This window comes from Lathyrus oleraceus, chromosome 3, assembly GCF_024323335.1.
Source record: "Lathyrus oleraceus cultivar Zhongwan6 chromosome 3, CAAS_Psat_ZW6_1.0, whole genome shotgun sequence".
NCBI lineage: Eukaryota > Viridiplantae > Streptophyta > Magnoliopsida > Fabales > Fabaceae > Lathyrus > Lathyrus oleraceus.
Window position 1 is genome coordinate 511017508 of NC_066581.1, and position 22589 is coordinate 511040096.

At 40.8% G+C, this 22589-nt stretch overlaps 1 protein-coding gene across 1 annotated transcript; it reads right to left on the reverse strand.

Moving 5' to 3' along the window:
- Positions 1 to 6460: 6460 nt before the first annotated feature.
- On the reverse strand, positions 6461 to 22096 carry LOC127131888 (uncharacterized). The gene is made up of 3 exons (XM_051060777.1): positions 21983 to 22096; positions 11598 to 12204; positions 6461 to 6518 (listed from the first exon to the last, which is right to left on the reverse strand). Exons 1-3 carry the CDS (start codon positions 22094 to 22096, stop codon positions 6505 to 6507), a joined length of 735 nt encoding a protein of 244 aa, XP_050916734.1. The 3' UTR covers positions 6461 to 6504.
- Positions 22097 to 22589: the final 493 nt, after the last annotated feature.

Sequence of the window (22589 nt, forward strand, 5' to 3'; positions counted from 1 at the left end):
AGTCGTTCATATTCCTGGCATTTGGTCGTATCCTCTTTCGCCCGCTTTGCTGTTGGGATTGTTCCATAAGCAGCGTTGTTGTTGGGGTTGTTCCCCAAGCAGAGATGTTGTTGAAGACTCAGTTTCTTCTCCAGCAGTAATCTCCCCAGCATGGGTGTTCTCCTTGTGGTAGATTCAGTGGTTGGTGGATTGATATCCCAGTACTTTACCGCTTTCCCCAGCATTGTCGCAAGCAGAGTTGTTGGCGGGGTTGTTCCCTAGTATAGTCGCAAGCAGAGATGTTGTTGAAGACTTCGCGTTCTTCTCCAGCAGTAGTCTCTCCCCAGTGCAGTCGCCAGCGGAGTTGTTGTGTCTCTCCTCAGCATGGTTGCTTTCCATTTTTCCCAGCTTAGTCTGCAGAATGGTTGTTGTGGCAGTTTCTTCCTGTTGAAAGCTCTCCCAATCCCCAGTAAGGGTCGGTTGGTGGCTCTAGCATCCCAAAGATTGGAGTGATTTCTTGATTACTTTTGATCCTCAGTAGAATGACTTATTGCAGAATCTGCTTGTGTGATCCGTCGGATGTATGTTCTCCCCGAGTAGAGTGGCTTGTTGCAGAATCTACTTGTGTGGTGCTTTCTCCCTCATTGGTTTGTTCTCCGAAAGGATAGCTGACAACTTTCCCCAGTTAGAGTTGCTTGTGCAGTTAGATTCTACTCGGATGATTCTCCTGCAGTGGGTTGTTCCCCGGAGTTGTTTGAAGTTGCTTTTGCAGCAGTTCTTGGTTGAGCCATAAACTCTTGTTTCTCAGTTGATGCTGGGATCCCCTGCAGATATCCTCAGGATTCTCCTGATCCCCTGCAATACCCGCAGATCTTTGCTTTACAGCATGTGGATCTCTAGCAGATTGGCTTTCCAGTTGGTTCCCCTGGAAGTATAGTACCGGGCGTTTGATTCCTGGGCCTGTTTGTGTTAGATATGTCTGTTTTGTCAGCATTCATCAAACACAAATCACGCATATTCACGCATAATCATAAAACATTCAGATATTCATGTTGCATTTTTTGCCATATATCTATTGCTATGGGTTTTGTAGATCTCTTTATAGATCTTCCCAAGCAGATGTTGGATGGTTAATCTCTCCATATAGAGTCAGCCCATAAATAGAAAGTGTCTGTCTTTCCTTCTGCAGTTCCCCACTAAGATATGTCCTCGTGGATGACGGTTTCTTCCGTTTCCTCCCAACACATATATTGGGATGGATTTTCCTATTGAGTTATATCCTCATAGGACGTGTTTTGATTCAGTCTGTCTTTTCGGATAAATCCCGAATCGGCGTTGTGTCAGCTGTTTCTTGTGCTTCCCTGTGGAAGAAATGAATGGTTTGCCCAGTAACCGGCATCAATTCATTTATCCCCAGCGGGGTTTTGTTGGGCCTCTACCCAGTAACCGGTAGTTGTAAGTCCTATGTTCTTGCTTTTTGGCGGAATTTATGGTTATATACCTTTTATTCCTCGAGCAAGAGTTGTTGGTCTTCTACCCAGTATTCGGTAGATGTAAACCCTAATTTGTGTTTACTCCCGCCAGAGTAGGGCTACTACCCCGTATTCGGTAGTCGTAAGTCCTATCTCTTTTCCCCTAGCAGAGGTAACCATTGTGGTTCGTTCTGGTTGTTGGTGGATGTTCTGTTGATTGTGGTTTGATCCCTAACGGAAGTTTGTGTTTCCCTGTGGAAAAGGTTGAATAAGTGCGCAGTATTTGGCCTTCATTCACCCTACCCCCAGTGGAGTTTGTGGTCTTCTACCCCGGATTCGGTAGTTATAAATCCCATGTTGTTTTGTTCTCCCCGGCGGAGTTTGTGCCTTATGGTACGGGTGGATAATTGCCGGATGCTAGCAATTTATCCCCAGCAAGTTGTCTTCTGGATCATTGCCGTATGCTCGCAATGTTATCCCTTTTGAAGTTGCCAGTGGGTCTTTTCACCGATTGCTAGTGATTTGTTCCCCGGATCATTGATTGTTTATCAATGTATCCCCAGCCAGTCCCTGTGGATAATTGTCGGATGCTTGCAATTCATTCCCAGCGGATCGCCTTTCATTTACCCGTTTGCTCGGTAATGATTGTTGCTCCCTTTGATTGGTCATCATTATATACCTGGTTGGTATCCCGATGCCTTTATTTTCGGTCGATTTATCCTTTGTTAACCCAGTAACCGGTTGTGGATAATCTTCCATGCGAGTGTGTCATCCACGTTCCGACGGTAATGGATAATATATCTCATGCACTCTTCAGTCGAAGCCTTTTGTGTTTCCCTAGTCGAGTAAGATTCGTTATTCCCTTTGCGGAGTCGAATATTTGTTGTTTCGGATAATTGCCGGATGCTTGCAATTTATCCCTTTGAGTTGTCTTTCGTTTACCCGGATGCTTGGTATCGATTGTCTCTCTTTCTGGTTAGTCACCTATTATATACTTCGGTATCTCTGGTGTCTTTTCCTTTTGAGTATATTATTCACGGTCTGCCGGTAATGAATAATATGTCTGATGCGCTCTTTGGGTGGAATCCTTTGTTGATTATCCCCAGTAGAGTAAGATTCGTATTCTTTGTAGAATCGAATACCCATCCTTTAACCAGTTTGTGTTTTGGATGATGAGTGTTTTGGTATATATACCAATTCACGTTTTCGGTAGATCACCTATTATATACCCAGTAACCGGTATCCTTGGAGTTTCTTACCATGCGAGTGTATTATCTACGATCCGCCGGTAATAGATGATATATCTCATGCGAGTATTCTATCCACGTTCTGACGGTAATGGATATTGTATCTCATGCACTCTTTGGGTTTGTGTCCCCAGTTGAGTAAGATTCGTTTTCTTGTTATGGATTCGAATGTCCATCCTGTAAGTCGATTTGCTTTTTCAAGCCCTCCTTTCGGATGATGAGTGTTTTGGCATATATACCAATTCACGCTTCGGTCGGTCACCTATTATATACTTCGGTATCCCTGGTGTTCCTTCCTTTCTGCTCCCTATTATGACCTTGGTCCCTTGCGGAGTCAGATTTCCCTGAGTTTATGTACCTTTTTCAGGTCTTTCTCAGATGTTGGTTGATTGATATCTCTCACCCTTATACCGGTCTTAGATATTCATTCTTCCTGAGTTTGTTGCCTTTATACCGGTAACACCTCATCTTGTTGCTTTTCCCGTGAGAGTCTCTTTGTTAGACCTTCTCCAGTGGAGTATCCGGTTGTGATTTTACCCTTTTGCTATATTGGTGGTTTCCCCAATATATGCATTTTCACCGGCAGGGAGATTCTTTGTGGATCTTTCCCTGGTCCGAGTCCGGATTTTTATCCGAAGTATCCTTTGTGGATAGTTTGAGTCAGCTTGCTGTCTTTCCAATGGAGTTTGTCCTTGGGAATCTTTTGTTCCCCAGTGTGAGTCCTTTCACTTCCCCAGTGAGGTCTCCAGTCCGATTTCTGTTATCCCCTAATCAGAGTCGTGTATTGCACACGTTGTGTCAGTTTTGTTTCCCTAAATCGGAATCGTGTCCTGCTCACGCATTCTTTTTCGTTATTATCCCCAATAAGAGTCCGCAAGAGTCTTGTTAGAGTATCTGTTCCTGGTGAGTGTACTACTCCGATGGATCGTCTTTTCTTCTGTGTGAACCATATCCCCACAGAGTTTGTGTCTTTTACATGCATACATCTGCATCATGAGGTCTCTTAGGGACCAAAATTTGTCTCATTACTGTTATTTAAGCCCATTCTACTGCGTCGATATGAAGATTTCGAAACTTCACTTCTCCGGCTAGAATGACCTTAAATAGGGGCATCTGTAAGACCCCAATTTTGCCTCAAGGATCATTGTACATCTTGCTTCCCTCCTAGTGGGTGGGTTATCATTGTGAGTGTGGTTCTTGATCACCAAGCATGTTTAGCATTTGTATATCATTGCTTTTCATTTGTTTACTAACCAAAAGTACAAAAATATTGTCATCTAACCTTGTTGCTTGCAGATGAAGCAATTAGGTCAAATCAGTCAAAATCAGTCATTGAGCAATAGATGGTAGCCATTCTTGAAGAATTTGGGCACCATGATCATTCATCAAGAGTTCACATGAGTTGTGACATCATTTGGAATCAAGATCTCAAGTGGTAGAGGCTTGAAATTCATTAAAGCATGGCTCAGTCAACCAAAACCCTAGCAAAGTCAACTGTGGTCAACTGTGCATTTGAACAGGAATTTGATGATGAGAAATGGTTTGAGAGGTCTCATTCATGTCCATACAAGCCTCATATAACATGTCAAACATCAACAATGAGGAATTGGAGGTCAGACAAAAAGTTTCCCAAAATAGCAAGGACCTGTAATTTTCAACTGCCAAAAATGGAAAGTCCTTCTCCTCAAAATTACATCCTCAATAAAGCTTCAAATCAAAATTTGTCCAACATGAAAGTTGAAGATCTTGCTCTTGCCTTTCCAAAAAGTCCAAGAACACTCATTTCTCATTTGTGGTTGGCAAGTTATGATCAAATCATCTTCAAGAAAAGTTGAACTTCAAGGAGGCATAACTTTCAAACCATTTGGCCAAATTGAGTGATTCTTTTTTGAGCAAATCCCATTTGACATGTACTATCATAATCCATCATTACATTCCATCAAAAATCTTCACATCAAAAGGTCATTTTTCAAGTGAACCATTTAAATTTTGGTGGGAAAAATAGTGATTTTGAAAAATAGTCATGACTTTCATGCCAAACCACTTCCAATAGCTTCTAAACAGGAATTTGGATTTGCTTCAAGTAGAAACTTACTGTTCCATTGGTTGCACAAGCATAAGGGCATTTTGGCCAACTTGACATAAGGTTCATTTTCACTAATCCATTTTGTCATACCCCAAAATTTGCCCATTAATATTTCAAGACATTTTTCAGGGCACTCCGACTCATTTTTATGACACTGATCTTAAAGGAACAAAGGTCCAGCCCACGAATGGCCCAATCCAGAAAATGGCCCAAACTGGCCTGTTCGCTACACGTTCGCTACACGCTCGCCTAGCGAACGTTCGCTACACGTTCGCTACACGCTCGGCTAGCGAAGCTGACAGACAACAGAAAATTTCGGGCTTCATTCTGAGCCCATTAGGTCACAAAAAAGAGCATTATAAATACCAGCACTTCAGTAATGAAAAGGAGAACGAAAAACCGAGACGGAGACGACCGGAAACCCTGGCATAGCAACCCCGGAGAGTAGCCCAGAGAAGTCGGAGTGAAGAAACCCTGACGGCCGCTCATTCACACCGAAGTTACCGCCACCCAACTCAACCCGATACCAAAAGTGACTTGCCAATTCAGCATTACCACTCCATTGCAAACAGGTTTGTGTATCATTATTGTTTTATGCTTCCAATTTGTAAATCTCTAAATACATAATGCATCATGATTGAATTTTTGGATATGTAATTAGACTTTGCATGTGAATTCCAGTACGCCTGAATATCCTGAATGTTTGACCATATTATTTCTGTAATTGAATGCAATAAGGCATGCAACATGCTGAGATCATACTGTTCTGAAATTCAAAACCCGCAGCCGCTCGCTAGCACATCGCTAAGCGAGCATGTAGCGAGCATTCGCTAGGACCTCGCTAGGCGAGGCAGAGGCGAACGGGACAACCGTTGATATTTGTTATGTCCTATGCGTAACCTGATCTATTCTATGTTAATTATGCACTATTTTGCCTGACATTCATGCTGCTGTGTTTTCTTTTGCGGTGTAATCCTCGATTGCACCCTGATTGGTATTCTAACCCGTTTGCTGAATTTTGTAAAGGTTCACATATCCCAGGAAAAGAGTGCTGTTTAGGCCTTCCACTTTATTTGTGGGATACCCTTATGAAGATCCACTCTAAATTGCTTAATTAATTTTAATGTATTAATTTTAATGTATTAATTTTAATGTATTGATTTTAATGTGGAGATTCATCCTAATCACCTAATTGACTTTAAAATATGACCTTTAAACATGTGATTTTGGACCTCTCTTTTGCCTTACGATATTACGGTACCACGGTCATGTCCCGCGAATGTGGGGATACACTTAGCAATGGCCCTTCGATTAAATCATCATAAAATAAATCATAGTCCCTCGGATGTTGCCTTCGAATATATGATTTCGTCCCTCGATGACCCTTCGGTGTAGCCTGTAACACCCTTCTAAAATACCCCAATAATTTAAATTAAAATATCAAAATACAACATCAGAGTAATTATGCAGTTATGGGTGTCACATAAACACTTCACACCATGTTCCAAAATAACAGTCATGCTCTTTATTTAATCAAATAAACATTCGCATAAATCGCAGCGGATATAAATCAAATCAATCAAAACATGTAACACATTACATGTAAAATGGTTCATAACCAACAGTAAAACATTCAAAACATCCCTTCCCGATGTTACACCTATCAGAGCATGACCCCCTAATGAACTACTCTAGACTCCAAGTACTAGCTCCTACTCAATCACTGCTCGTTACCTGAAAAACAGTTGTAAGGGTGAGTTCCTCAATCAATATAATAAGTATTATAAAATATCATGTCATGTTAAGTAATTTAACACACTTCATCACCCTAATCCAAACATGTATTCAGTAACAGCACATCAACTCAACATAATACTCGACACCAACACAAACAACACGTATAATATTGGAATACATCCATTCATATTATACGCCATACATATATTATGCAATGAGACTCCATGCATGCGGTACCGACTATTTGTGAACATATAGTTCAACCTCACCGTCCAAATCCAGGCACGGCTACCAAGCTCACTAGTCCCACTCATTTGAGACATAGTGACTCACTCACTAATTCCTCACCATGGGAATTAGCTACCACCCCAAATGGGCCATGCTATGCACGCTAATCACCTAGCATGCAAACATCAACAACAATCAAAATGATTTACTCACTAATTCCTCACCATGGGAATTAGCTACCACCATAAAGGCCACAATATGCATGCTAATCACCTAGCAATGCAACAACAACAACAACTCAAGAATAGACATATGCTCACACTCTAAGCCATAAAACAGTCTATTCACAAATGCATACATAACTGATACATTCACAGCATCATGCATACCATCACACATCATCAACACATTTTATCACAAAAGCATATCATATCATGCCGCATAATCAAACCCAGTATTAGCACACTCTACTAATACCTATACTACTCAAAACAACGGGAAAATGATCCCTACTACGTCATACATCAGCTAAGTTACATCACTCAGCCTAAACAACCAAAAACTGCACAACCATAGTTCAGAAAAACCACAAGTCTGCCCATACGCGTATTGCCTATGCCCATACGCGTATTGCCCATTCCTGACCAAGTCCATACGCGTATTGCCCACGCCCATACGCGTATGCTACGCGTACCACATTCTCATACGCGTACTAACAGAGACAATTTCACGTTCAAAACATCATCTTTTTCACTCATACGCGTAAGGCCTCATCCATACGCGTACCAGCCATATCATACGCGTATTGCCTAGTGCCATACGCGTATGACCAGAAACCAGAATTTCCAGATCTGCAATGGCTTCTCCTGCTACGAGATCTATCCAATTCACCTTCCACAGTCCAATTTTTACACACAATTCATTCATCTCGTCTAACACGAATCATACACTTTCGATTTCACAAATTTCTAACCTTTCTACTTCTAATTCCTACGAATTTCTTCAATTTTAATCCCAATTTCGTTCATCCCAAAAGTTCACAAATTCATCATACATCATTCAATCAGAGGCAAATCAATGGTTTCTCACTACCCATCACATATTATCCCATAATACCCATTAATCGATGATAAACCCTCCTTACCTGAGTAAATCCGGCAATCTCTGAGCTCCAAGCTTTTCCTTCCTTCAACCTTCGTCCTCTGGCTCTTTGCCCTTTTTCCCTTTTCTGCCTCTTTTCCCTTTTCACGTGAAAATAACTCTTTTTACCAAATGGAACCTTTTTACTGATTTCTACTTTTATTCCAATAATAACAATAAAAATAATCCAATAATAATAATCCCAATAATATTCCAATAATTATTATTCCAATAATAATAATAATTCCAATTATTTAATTAAATTAATAAATATATTATTAACTCAATTTAAATAATTATCTTATTTTATCGGGGTGTTACAACTCTCCCCCACTAAAAGAGTTTTCGTCCTCGAAAACATACCTCAAGCGAATAACTCTGGATAGGACTCTTTCATCTGACTCTCAAGTTCCCAAGTCACATTGCCACCTGCTGGTCCGCCCCAAGCTACCTTTACCAAAGCAATCTCTTTACCCCGCAACTGCTTCAACTCTCGATCCTCAATCCTCATAGGTGATGTTTCAATAGTCAGGTTATCTCTCACCTGGACATCATCTACTTGGACCACATGCGACGGATCATGAATGTACCTCCTCAATTGAGACACATGAAAAACCTCATGCAAATTCGCAAGTGACGGCGGTAAAGCGATATGATAGGCTACCTCTCCTATCCTCTCCAAAATCTGATAAGGACCAATAAATCGAGGTGTCAACTTCTTCGACTTCAAAGCTCGACCAACACCAGTTATCAGAGTAACACGGAGAAACACATGATCTCCCTCTTGAAACTCAAGTGACTTCCTTCTCTTGTCGTGATAACTCTTCTGACGACTCTGAGCAATCCTCATCTTCTCCTGAATCATTTTAATCTTTTCCGTAGTTTGTTGAACAATCTCCGGTCCAATCACAGCACTCTCACCGGACTCATACCAACATAAAGGTGTCCGACATCTCCTACCATACAAAGCTTCAAACGGTGCCATACCAATGCTCGAATGAAAACTATTATTGTAGGTAAACTCAATCAAAGGTAAATAACAATCCCAAGCACCTCCTTTTTCCAAAACACAAGCCCTCAAAAGATCCTCTAGTGACTGAATCGTCCTCTCAGTCTGACCATCAGTCTGCGGATGATATGCAGAACTCAATCTCAGCTTAGTTCCCAAAGCCCTCTGCAAACCTTCCCAGAACTTCGATGTAAATCTAGGATCTCTGTCCGAAACAATACTCGACGGAATACCATGCAAACTTACAATCTTCTCAATATACAACTCGGCTAATCTCTCCAATGGATAATCCATTCTGATCGGAATAAAATGAGCCGATTTCGTCAATCTGTCAACAATCACCCAAATAGCTTCAAAATTCTTATTTGTCCTCGGCAAACCAGACACAAAATCCATACTGATACTATCCCACTTCCACTCTGGAATAGCCAACGGTTGCATTAGCCCAGACGGCTTCTGATGCTCAATCTTTGACTTCTGACAAGTCAAACAAGAATAAACAAAACTCGCAATTTCTCTTTTCATTCCCGGCCACCAAAATAACTTTTTCAAGTCATGATACATCTTCGTAGCTCCAGGATGAATACTCAGGCCACTACGATGTCCTTCCTCCAGGATACTCTTCTTAAGTTCGGTAACATCCGGAATACATACCCGATTACCAAATTTCAAAACACCACTCTCATCAACTCTGAATTTACCACCTTGACCTTGATTCACTAAAGTCAACTTATCAACCAAAAGCATATCGGATTTCTGACCCTCTCTAATCTCATCCAAAATATTACTCGTTAACTTCAACATTCCCAATTTAACACTATTGTGAGTACTCTCACACACCAAACTCAAGTCTCTAAACTGCTCAATCAAATCTAATTCCTTAACCATTAACATAGACATATGCAATGATTTCCGACTCAATGCATCCGCCACTACGTTTGCTTTACCCGGATGGTAATTCAAACTAAAATCATAATCCTTCAGAAACTCTAACCATCTCCTCTGTCTCATATTCAGCTCTTTCTGATCAAACAAATACTTTAAACTTTTATGGTCACTGAAAACCTCAAATCTTGACCCGTATAGATAATGCCTCCATAACTTCAGAACAAAAACCACAGCTGCCAACTCTAAATCGTGTGTCGGATAGTTCCTCTCATGAACCCTCAGTTGTCTCGAAGCATAAGCTATAACCTGCTTATTCTGCATCAACACACCACCCAAGCCCAACAATGAGGCATCACAGTAAACCTCAAATGATTCCGATGAACTCGGTAATATCAGAATAGGAGCAGTAGTCAACATTCTCTTTAACTCTTGGAAACCTTCTTCACATTTTGAGTCCCAAACAAACGCTTGCCCCTTTCTAGTCAACATCGTCAACGGTAACGCCAACTTAGAAAATCCCTCAATGAACTTCCTATAATAACCTGCAAGTCCAAGAAAACTCCTTATCTCAGAAACTGACTTCGGAGCTTCCCACTTAGATACCGCTTCTATCTTAGAAGGATCAACAGCAACACCACCTCTTGAAATCACATGACCAAGAAAACTAACCTCCTCTAACCAAAATTCATACTTAGGCAGTTTAGCAAATAACTTCTTTTCTCGTAGAACTCTTAAAACCATTCTCAAATGCTCAGCATGCTCTTCTTCAGATTTCGAATATACTAAAATATCGTCAATAAACACCACAACAAACTGGTCTAGATACGGATGGAAAATCCTATTCATGTATTCCATAAATACTCCAGGCGCATTAGTCACGCCAAAAGGCATTACAGAATACTCATAATGTCCATACCTTGTTCTGAAAGCAGTCTTCTGAATATCCTCAGTTTTCACACGTATCTGATGATACCCAGATCTCAAATCTATCTTGCTGAACACACTCGCACCAACCAATTGATCCATCAAATCATCAATCCTCGGCAAAGGATACCGATTCTTGATAGTCACTTTATTCAATTGCCTGTAGTCCACACACAACCTCATAGTACCTTCTTTCTTCTTAACCAATAACACTGGTGCACCCCACGGTGACACACTCGGACGAATAAATTTCTTATCCAACAGATCTTCCAACTGACTCTTCAATTCAGTTAACTCAACAGCAGACATACGGTACGGAGCCATCGATATCGGCCTAGTACCAGGTACCAAATCGATCGAGAACTCAACTTCACGCTCTGGCGGTAATTCATTCACTTCTTCAGGAAACACATCAAGAAAATCACATACCACGGCTAGATTACCAATCACCAGTTTATCTTTAGCTTCCAAAGTCGCTAACAGCATAAACAACTCTGCCCCATCGGCTACTTCCTCATTCACCTGCCTTGCAGATAGAAACAAACTTTTTCCTTCCTCAATCTTAGGAAAAATCACAGTCTTATCAAAACAGTTGATATAGACTCGGTTAAACACCAACCAGTTCATACCCAGGATAACATCAACCTGTACTAGTGGAAGACACACAAGGTCCATCCCAAAGTCTCTACCAAAAATACTCAAAGGACAATTTAAACAAACTGAAGTAGTAGTCACTGAACCCTTCGCAGGAGTATCAATCACCATACTTCCACGCATCTCAGATATCTCTAACTTAAGTTTCACAGCACAATCCAAGGATATAAAGGAATGAGTAGCACCGGTGTCAATAATAGCTACAAGAGGAAAGCCATTAATATAACACGTACCTCGGATCAAACGATCATCTGCAGAAGTCTCAGAACCCGATAAAGCAAAGACCTTGCCTCCCGACTGGTTCTCCTTCTTCGGCTTAGGACACTGTGGACTAATATGACCCAACTCTCCACAGTTGAAACAAGTCACAGTCTTCAACCGGCAGTCTGCAGCCAAATGACCACCTTTTCCACACTTGAAACACTTCTTCTCATTACTGGTACATTCATGGATACGATGCCCAGCCTGACCACATCTGTAACACTTAGCAGGGGCACTGGAGTCTCCCCCACTAGGCCTCTTCATCCCACTCTGTCTCTGAAAACCTTTGCCAGCTGCATACGGTTTTCCACGATCATTCTGATTCTTGCCTTTCCTATCAACCCTTTGCTGATAGCTCTCTGCTCTGGCTTTGGAATCCTGTTCAAAAATCTTGCAACAGTCAACCAAGTCAGAAAACACTCTGATCCGCTGATATCCAATAGCCTGCTTGATCTCGGGACGCAACCCGTTCTCAAACTTCACACATTTCGAAAATTCCCCAGTAGCCTCGTTATAGGGAGTGTAATACTTCGACAGCTCTGTGAACTTAGCAGCATATTCAGTAACCGACCGGTTGCCCTGCTTCAATTCCAAGAACTCTATCTCTTTCTTTCCTCTGACATCCTCTGGAAAGTACTTCCTCAGGAATCTCTCTCTGAACACAGCCCAAGTGATCTCAGCATTCCCAGCAGTTTCCAACTCAGTGCGGGTAGCAACCCACCAATCATCTGCTTCCTCTGACAGCATATGCGTACCGAACCTGACCTTCTGGTTGTCGGCACACTCAGTCACTCGGAAGATCCTCTCGATTTCCTTCAACCACTTCTGAGCGCCATCTGGATCGTATGCTCCCTTGAACATTGGAGGATTGTTCTTTTGGAACTCACTCAGTTGACGAGCAGCTCCCATTCCCACAACATTCGGATTTCCTCCAAGTACTCCAGCTAGCATACCCAGAGCCTCAGCAATTGCAGCATCATCTCTACCTCTTCCAGCCATCTCTATTCTGAAAACCCAACAAACTAAAACAATAAGTACTGATAGGGTTACACAACACCTATCCCGTACAGGGGAAACAGAATAATTACGACTCGACTCGACCGACTATGCTCTGATACCACTAATGTAACACCCTTCTAAAATACCCCAATAATTTAAATTAAAATATCAAAATACAACATCAGAGTAATTATGCAGTTATGGGTGTCACATAAACACTTCACACCATGTTCCAAAATAACAGTCATGCTCTTTATTTAATCAAATAAACATTCGCATAAATCGCAGCGGATATAAATCAAATCAATCAAAACATGTAACACATTACATGTAAAATGGTTCATAACCAACAGTAAAACATTCAAAACATCCCTTCCCGATGTTACACCTATCAGAGCATGACCCCCTAATGAACTACTCTAGACTCCAAGTACTAGCTCCTACTCAATCACTGCTCGTTACCTGAAAAACAGTTGTAAGGGTGAGTTCCTCAATCAATATAATAAGTATTATAAAATATCATGTCATGTTAAGTAATTTAACACACTTCATCACCCTAATCCAAACATGTATTCAGTAACAGCACATCAACTCAACATAATACTCGACACCAACACAAACAACACGTATAATATTGGAATACATCCATTCATATTATACGCCATACATATATTATGCAATGAGACTCCATGCATGCGGTACCGACTATTTGTGAACATATAGTTCAACCTCACCGTCCAAATCCAGGCACGGCTACCAAGCTCACTAGTCCCACTCATTTGAGACATAGTGACTCACTCACTAATTCCTCACCATGGGAATTAGCTACCACCCCAAATGGGACATGCTATGCACGCTAATCACCTAGCATGCAAACATCAACAACAATCAAAATGATTTACTCACTAATTCCTCACCATGGGAATTAGCTACCACCATAAAGGCCACAATATGCATGCTAATCACCTAGCAATGCAACAACAACAACAACTCAAGAATAGACATATGCTCACACTCTAAGCCATAAAACAGTCTATTCACAAATGCATACATAACTGATACATTCACAGCATCATGCATACCATCACACATCATCAACACATTTTATCACAAAAGCATATCATATCATGCCGCATAATCAAACCCAGTATTAGCACACTCTACTAATACCTATACTACTCAAAACAACGGGAAAATGATCCCTACTACGTCATACATCAGCTAAGTTACATCACTCAGCCTAAACAACCAAAAACTGCACAACCATAGTTCAGAAAAACCACAAGTCTGCCCATACGCGTATTGCCTATGCCCATACGCGTATTGCCCATTCCTGACCAAGTCCATACGCGTATTGCCCACGCCCATACGCGTATGCTACGCGTACCACATTCTCATACGCGTACTAACAGAGACAATTTCACGTTCAAAACATCATCTTTTTCACTCATACGCGTAAGGCCTCATCCATACGCGTACCAGCCATATCATACGCGTATTGCCTAGTGCCATACGCGTATGACCAGAAACCAGAATTTCCAGATCTGCAATGGCTTCTCCTGCTACGAGATCTATCCAATTCACCTTCCACAGTCCAATTTTTACACACAATTCATTCATCTCGTCTAACACGAATCATACACTTTCGATTTCACAAATTTCTAACCTTTCTACTTCTAATTCCTACGAATTTCTTCAATTTTAATCCCAATTTCGTTCATCCCAAAAGTTCACAAATTCATCATACATCATTCAATCAGAGGCAAATCAATGGTTTCTCACTACCCATCACATATTATCCCATAATACCCATTAATCGATGATAAACCCCCCTTACCTGAGTAAATCCGGCAATCTCTGAGCTCCAAGCTTTTCCTTCCTTCAACCTTCGTCCTCTGGCTCTTTGCCCTTTTTCCCTTTTCTGCCTCTTTTCCCTTTTCACGTGAAAATAACTCTTTTTACCAAATGGAACCTTTTTACTGATTTCTACTTTTATTCCAATAATAACAATAAAAATAATCCAATAATAATAATCCCAATAATATTCCAATAATTATTATTCCAATAATAATAATAATTCCAATTATTTAATTAAATTGATAAATATATTATTAACTCAATTTAAATAATTATCTTATTTTATCGGGGTGTTACATAGCCTACGGTTAAATGATGATCGTCCCTTCGAATGCTAAGGTATCCTTACAACTGTTGCCTTCAATGACCTATCGATGACCCTACGATGACCCTTAAACATCCAAAGGGTAAAATTACTTACTTCTCAATAGTAAGGACAGTTTTACCCTCATAAGGATAGGAAACGTTCATAACGACTTTAGGAAGGTATAACTCTCAATTGCTGGATCATAACCTAAAACATTTCCCACCCCTCACACTTTGCAAATCCTAGAAAATCACCACTTGGTATACATTCATACTAGAATCATTACCAAGTTACATTTTCCTAAGCCGTTTTCAAAATCAAACGAGATAAATACTTTGTATACATTCATACGAGAATCATTACAAAGTTAAACTCTTTTTTTTCGAAACATTTTTTTAACAATTCACGAACACTTTTCAGACAAAAATATAAGTGATCCAGCAATTAAGAGCCCATGGATAACCATGGATACAAAGGGTGCTAATACCTTCCCTTTGTATAATGTACCTCCCGAACCCAAAATCTATTGAGGTCTTTCCTGTTCTTTTCCACCTTTCCTTATTGGATAAAAGAAAAGTCGGTGGCGACTCTTGCTATCCGCGACATTGCGATGAAAAGCAAAATACCCCAAGTCAGTTCACCGTATGACACATTTGGTTTGGCCTAAGCATGATTAGCAAAGGTGATTAACAAGGAGTATATATTCCTAATCATAACAGAAAATCGAATCCACAATCACAATCTCAGATCAAAATCACAAATCACCAAAAATCCTACACCCGGATCTAGTGTACCTTAGGTAAGTAGCAATAGATCATCGCGACTATCCGGCATATACTGGAATGGTTAAAATGATGGCTACGGTTAATGTGACACTTTGGATGTCCTGATGTTCCTCATGTTCACTTGAGGAAAAATTTGGCTTCCGCGTGGTGTCATTAAAGCATTAACTAGACCTTTAGAACCCTAATTGACTCATCCTGGCCATTAGAAAGTAGTGAGATAACTGACTTCGGTTCCGACTGGGGTTGGTTGAGACTCGATACTACACTCTTTGAGATTGGACTTTAGGGAAGCTTCGGTCAACCACTTGGTGTTGCACTGAAGTGGACTTAAAGGAAGGTCGGTGATTTGAGATCCTTCTAGAACCCGGTTACTATTCTAGGACAGGTTGAACCAACTAAACTTCAGTGGGGAGGGTACTTACCTATGGAACTCATGCAAGCCTTAAAACCTAGGAATGATGGTTGTGTGACTTGCTTGTGCTTGTTATTTATTTAACCTCATAACATCATAACATCTTAACATCATAACATCATAATATCATGACATTATAACCATTTCAAGGACTTAGGGATTTAACTTTGCTCTGTTTTGTAAAGCTATGGCTCCCAGGAAGACCATCCGGATTAATCTTGTAGCAATCTCTCCTCAACTCAAGAACTTAGTGTCAGAACTTTCCGATCATGCGCAGTTCATCAAGAGACATGGTTCTCTTCTCAATTTAGTTACCACTGGGTTCAAAGAAGATATGATAAGAGTTTTATTCCAGTTCTTCGACCCTAAACATCATTGCTTCACATTCCCAGATTATCAGTTGGTACCCACATTGGAAGAATTCTCCAGACTGCTTGGGATACCTATCCTTGATCAACTACCGTTCGGTGGTTTAGAAAAGGTTCCGAAGTCTGAAGAAGTTGCCGCAGCTTTACACATGACGAAGTCCGACATTGAAGCTAATTGGGTAACAAGGAGTGGAGTTAAGGGTTTACTTGCCAAATTCCTGACAAATAAGGCCCGAGAATTCTTAAAAGTTATGAATGTCCGTGCTTTCGAAGACATCCTGGCATTGCTAATCTATGGCTCGGTGTTATTCCCTAATCCAGACCAATTCATAGACATGAATGCTATTAAGATATTTCTCACTCATAACCCTGTACCTACCTTGCTGGGAGACATTTTGCATTCCCTCCACACTCGTACCATGAAGAAGCAAGGGACTCTCATGTGCTGCATACCTTTGTTATCTAGGTGGTTTATTTCGCACCTTCCTCAATCAGTCTTGAAGAACGAGCAGAATTTGAAATGGTCTCAAAGGATAATGTCGCTCTCCCACCCAGACATCTGTTGGTGTCCTCAGTTCAAGGAAAATGTTACCATCATTGACCGTTGTGGCGAGTTCCCTAATGTACCACTCCTAGGAATAAGAGGAGGTATTACTTATAATCCTGCTTTAGCTCTGCGACAGCTTGGTTGTGCTCGAAGAGATGGTCCACATGAAATGATCATCGAAGGCATCATGTTCGACTATGACAACGATTCCCAAGGCCTCCGTCAAAGATTTGTACGAGCTTGGGGCATGGTGAAGAGAGGTACGTTAGGACAGAAAAATTCTATTCCTATGGAACCTTATCTCAGATGGGTACGCGCCAGAGCTCGTGAACTTGTCATGCCATATCTTGCAATCGGACCTCAGATTGTCGAACCCGAAGCTGAAGGAGGTGCTCCTCAGATCATTCCTTATCCAGATATGCCTACCAACGTTGAGGAACTAAAGAGATCCTGGATCCAGTTGAGAGAAGAAAGGGATACTTTCGAGACTCAGTTCGTCGCAGAAAGGAAGAAAGTGTTAGAACTTACCAGTCAGCTTAATGAGGAACGAAGACTCAATGCGTATCTTCGCCCAAAAAGAAGTCGCCCCTGGGAGACTTGAGCTTTCATTGTATTTTTATTATTATTCCTTTTGTAATGAACATTGATCAAAGAAATTAGCAATAAACATTTCTCTCTTGTTGGTGATTTACGCAAAGTTAAATTCCAAAAGTCCTTGAAAACATTTCATGCATTGCATAACATAACATAACGCTGCATAACAGGTATTCTACAAGTTCAATGTTCTCACGGTCTTCATTACAAACAGAAAAATGGATCTCGAACAAACTGTCAAAGATCTCCAGACTCAGAATGCTCAATTCAAGGAGATGATGCTAAGCTTATCCAAGGGGCAGGAGGAACTGAAGGCTCTTTTGCTCGAAAAGAAGAAAGACAAGAAAGCTGTGAGTTTCATTAACCCGGGAAGAAGGCGTAAAGGACAGGCCGCAGGAGTCAAGTTTGGAATCCCGAATGGTCCAGAAGAGGGGGCGGAGAATGATTCAGAGGAAGAGAATGCTGTTTTCTCCAACCCTGAGGATGACGATGAAGATTATGAAAATGAACAGTACTCTCCAAGAGATGATAAGTACAAGTTGCTGGAAGAACGTATGCTAGCTATGGAGGGTCAGAAGGCGCCCGGTCTGGATTTCGAAAGTTTGGGTCTGGTCTCCGATGTGACCATTGAAGGTGAGAAAAACAAGAAAGGGGGGGGTTTGAATTGTTTGAAAAATAAGCGCTTTTCCAAAAAGAAAATCACACAATGATTTTATACTGGTTCGCTTATAACACAAAGCTACTCCAGTCCACCCGGCCAAGGTGATTTCGCCTTCAACAAGGACTTAATCCACTAATCTTGAAAGATTACAAACAACACCTAAGAGAGAAGAAAATCTCTTAGTCTTCTCAAGTCTACAGACTACACAGAGTCACTTGAGGAAATCAAACAAATAAAAGATACAAGATATGTAATCTAGAGTGCTTCTAAGAAAGCAAGTATTACAAACTTAAGAACAGATTTTTCACTTAATAAGCAAAAGCTTAGTGAAATTCTTTGAGAGCAAAGATGATTTTCTTGAGCGTGAAATAATTCAGTATAGTTTTGGCTAGTTGATTTCTTGTTACTGAATGTTGATTGCATCTCTATTTATATATGAGTTGGAGTAGAGTTGAATCTGGTGGATATTAAACTGAGTTTACTCCATCACTTAAATAGCTTCTGCAGTTTAACTTTTCATCTTTGAAGTGACTACTTACTACAAGTAGTATCTTCTCTCTTGGAAGTGGAGATTAACGTCTCTTTCTCTGTTTAGGAAATCTATTTGAAAATCTTTACTTGACTTGAACGTTACTTCTTCATGATTAGCAAATCCATAATCAGAGTATTTGTGTTTCTGGAGAATCTTGGAATCTTGCTTCTGATGTTGATCTCTTGAGAGTTCAGATGGCGCTGATAACGTTTCTCCAGAATCAGAGCTTCTAGACTTTACTTCATGTTCAGATGCTTCTGATACTTTGCAGTTTTGTCCAGAGTCAGACTTTCTTGAACGAGATTCCACTTCAGATGCTTCTGATACTTGAGAATTTGTATCTGATCTTGTTGTGCATCTGATGACATCATCAGATTTATTACTTCTTTCTTTAGAACCCTGCACACTTAGAAACTTTTCGTTAGGGTGCCATTTTTGGTTTCATCCTTTGTTATCATCAAAATCAAGGAATCTGTTGTAGAACAATTTTTGTTCTTACAATCTCCCCCTTTTTGATGATGACAAAACAACTTAAAATAGCAGATGAAACATGAAATAAATAAGATCAGATAGACAAAAGCTCCCCCTGAGTTAGTGCTAGGGAGTTCAGAAGTTCTTACCAGAGCTTTCCAAGTAATGAGATTTCTGAAAACTTTCTGCAATTTCTTAAATTTAATGTTAGAGCTATTTAATGAGAGCTATTTTTATCAGAGCTATTTCTACAATTGTTGCAGAGTGCTTAAGGTTTTTAGACAATTTTCATCAGAGCTATTTAATGATTTCTCCCCCTTTTTGTCAGAATCAAAAAGACATAGTAATAAAAATTGAAGTAAAGAGAAAAACATTTCATTAAAAATAGAAACACAAAACATCAGATTCAAAAAGATCAAGAACAAAACATCAGATCCAAAAAGAAGACAGAAGCAAAAACAACAAAAAATAGCAAGCAAAGACATAAAATCCTAAGTGCCTAAGGGTTCTGAGGCAACTTCTGCAAGATCATGGCAAGCATCTTCTGGATGTTCTCATTGACCGTATCTTGCTTGTCCATTCTGTCTCGGAGGATATTCTGATCTTCCTTAAGGTCCTTCAAAGTCTGAAGAATCATGGGAACAGCAGTTGAAGACCCCCCCTGAGTCAGAGCCTGCTGAGCTTCAGCTTCTGCAGCAGCTTGAGCTTCTGCATCTGCCAGAGCCTTAGCTTCAGCTTCTTGTTGCTTTAGGATTTCTGCTTCTTTTGCCAGTCTTTCTTCCTCTAGTCTTTTTGCTTCTTCTTCAGCTTCCTTAGCCAACCTTTCTTCCTCAAGCCTTCTGGCTTCAGCCTCTCTGGCAAGTCTCTCCTGGAGTCTTACCTCAGCATTTCTGATGTAGTCATTTCTGACTTGTTCAGATATGCTCTTCAGCCTAAAGGATTCTGATGCCATCCAGCCAATGACTCTGTTCCAGTGTGTCCTTACAGATTCAGGATCATCATTGATTTCAGAATTAACGACCAGAGAATCAACCTTTTGAGCTGAAGCCTCTGCAATCATAAAGATGGCTTCCTTAAGGGTAGGTTTAGAAAGCTCAGGTTCAGGTTCTGGTTCAGAGGTATGAGGTGGAGGGCTGAGATTCAAGGTTTGAGGTTCAGATTCTGACTCAGGTTGGGGTTCAGATTCTGCTTCTGGTTGAAGACTAGGAGATGAAGCATAAAGAGGATTTAGGTCTAAAGGGTTAGAGTCTACTTCAGGTACAGCGGGAATTTTTGGTGGGGTGATATCAGAGGTGTGGGGATCAGATGGTTGAATTTCAGAGGGTAGAGTAGTTGTTTGTTGTGGTGGAAGTGAAGTTTGGAGTGGTGAGGTTACTTCAGATTGTGTTAGAGTTTGTTGTTGAGAGGCAAGTCTATGAGCATATAGAGTGGCTATTGTTGGGGAGTCAGGATCAGAAGGTTCAGGGTCAGAGGAAACAGTAACGTAGGGAGGTGATTCTGGAATAGAGGATGATGAAGAAGAAGAAGGGCTTTGGTGAGTTTGTGCAGGTATAGAGGGAGGAATGAAAGTTCTGGCTATGTTTAGAACTGGTGTAGGTTGGGAGGTTCTGGTGATTGAGGGTGGGATTTCAGAGGTGGTGAAAATGGGTTGAGAGGAGAGAGGGTTAGAGGAAGCCATCTGAAGATTAGAGGAGAGAGGAGGAACAGACTTACCAGTTGAGATTTGCAGAGGAGCTGAAGATCCGCTTCCAGAAGCTCCTTCAATTCTGGCTTTCTTTGCTTTCCTTGCCTCAGCAGCTATCTGTTTCTCAGAGACACCTCTCTTGTATCTGACTAGATCTTCTTCTGAATCCAGACAGTCATCGATGCTGAAATCAGAGACATCAAAACCTTCTTCCAACAGACGATGAAGATAGAGGGCAACAGCGTCTCTGGGCTCATTCTTGAAGAATCTGGCCAGGCCATGAGGCATCTTCCTCTGATCTTTTAGAGATTCCCAGGATGTATCCAGAGTGGGCTTGACTCTAATCTCTTTGATGATTCCCATGCTTTTGAGGTTTTTGGCATTCAGAGGCTTTCCCACATCAATTGCCAGATCATCCATACATCTGGTCTTTTCCAGATCGTCTACCAGTCCATGCTCAATGAAGATGTCAGAAAGCAATCTCCCCAGAGGAATGTAGGATCTGGGCTTCATGTTATTCCTGGTTTCTCTGACTGAATCTCTCAGATATCTGAAGAGAAGAGCAGGAAGGTTGATCTTCACACCTTTCTGGATGCAGTATAAAATGCATTTTTGATCTGCATTTATGTAATCTGAAGAATTTGAAGCTGGACGGTGGTGGATTGTTCCCAGGATGATTTTCAGCCACACTCGGAGGTTCTGGTGTAGCTCTTTGTTCTTAGAGGGGTTTCCTTCAACATTTGGTTTGAAGATAGTTGGATTGATGACTTCAGTGATGCGCTTAGACCTTGGAGGAATGTTGTAGATCCTTTTTCCTCCACTTTGCTCCATATTCAACAAGGAAGCAATAGACGCTTCAGTGATAACTATCTTCACTCCCAGAACAAATGAGACAATGAAGTTGTCATCTGCATCTGCATGTCTCCAGAACTCCTTTACCAGAAGAGGGTAAATTGGACCATACAACCGTTGGAAATAGTTCTCCCACCCTTGTTGACGCAGTTCACCAGTAAGATCAACGCCATTTCTTTTTAGGTTGTCAAAATCAACCAAAGATTCATACAAAACATCCAAACCTTCAAAGGGAGTTGAAAGGTTTATGTGGCGTTCTCGGTCAAGAATGTGGGGTTCTTGATAAACAGGGGTTATAGAAACACCGGTGACGGTTGGAGTTGAAATACTAGAGGTTTGAGCGGTGGAACTTGACTCCATTTGCTGTGAGTAGTTGAACAGTTGTTGTTGTTGAGCATCCATTGTAAAGAAGAAGATGAAGATTGAAGAACTTGCAGAGAATGCTGAGAGAAGGGTTTAGGGTTTTAGAGTGAGTGAAAGTGATAAGTGTGTGAAGTGTGAGAAAAGTGTTTATATACCTAAGTTCAAACACATGCAAAACGACACCTCAGAATGCGTTAGACACAACACTCAAAATAGCACGCTTGGGGGAAAAAATGATTACAGCTAATAAATGAATGTCTAATCCCAACAGTACGCACACTGCTCAAGGAGATTTCAAACGTTCTGACCTTTGATTTCTTTTGACAGCTGTCTAGAAGTTCTAGGGTTAGACGTTTGAAGTTCCACGTGTTGATGTATCTGATCTTCAGGAATACCAAAGGGTTGGTTTCTGAAGATTTCTAACTCAGATATCTTCTTAACTTGTAGAAGTATCAGAGTCAGAGGCAGAAGTGTATTTGTTTTTTATCAGAGTCTCATTTTACATGTTCAGAGCCAAATTTTACTCAGGGCA

Coding starts and splice junctions, on each gene's coding strand:
- LOC127131888 (XM_051060777.1), bottom strand. CDS start 22,096: ATGGATGCTCAACAACAACAACTGTTCAACTACTCACAGCAAATGGAG. Junction 12,205..21,982: donor CCGGTGTTTCTATAACCCCT/GTTTATCAAGAA, acceptor GAATTGAAGCAG/GGCAACCGGTCGGTTACTGA.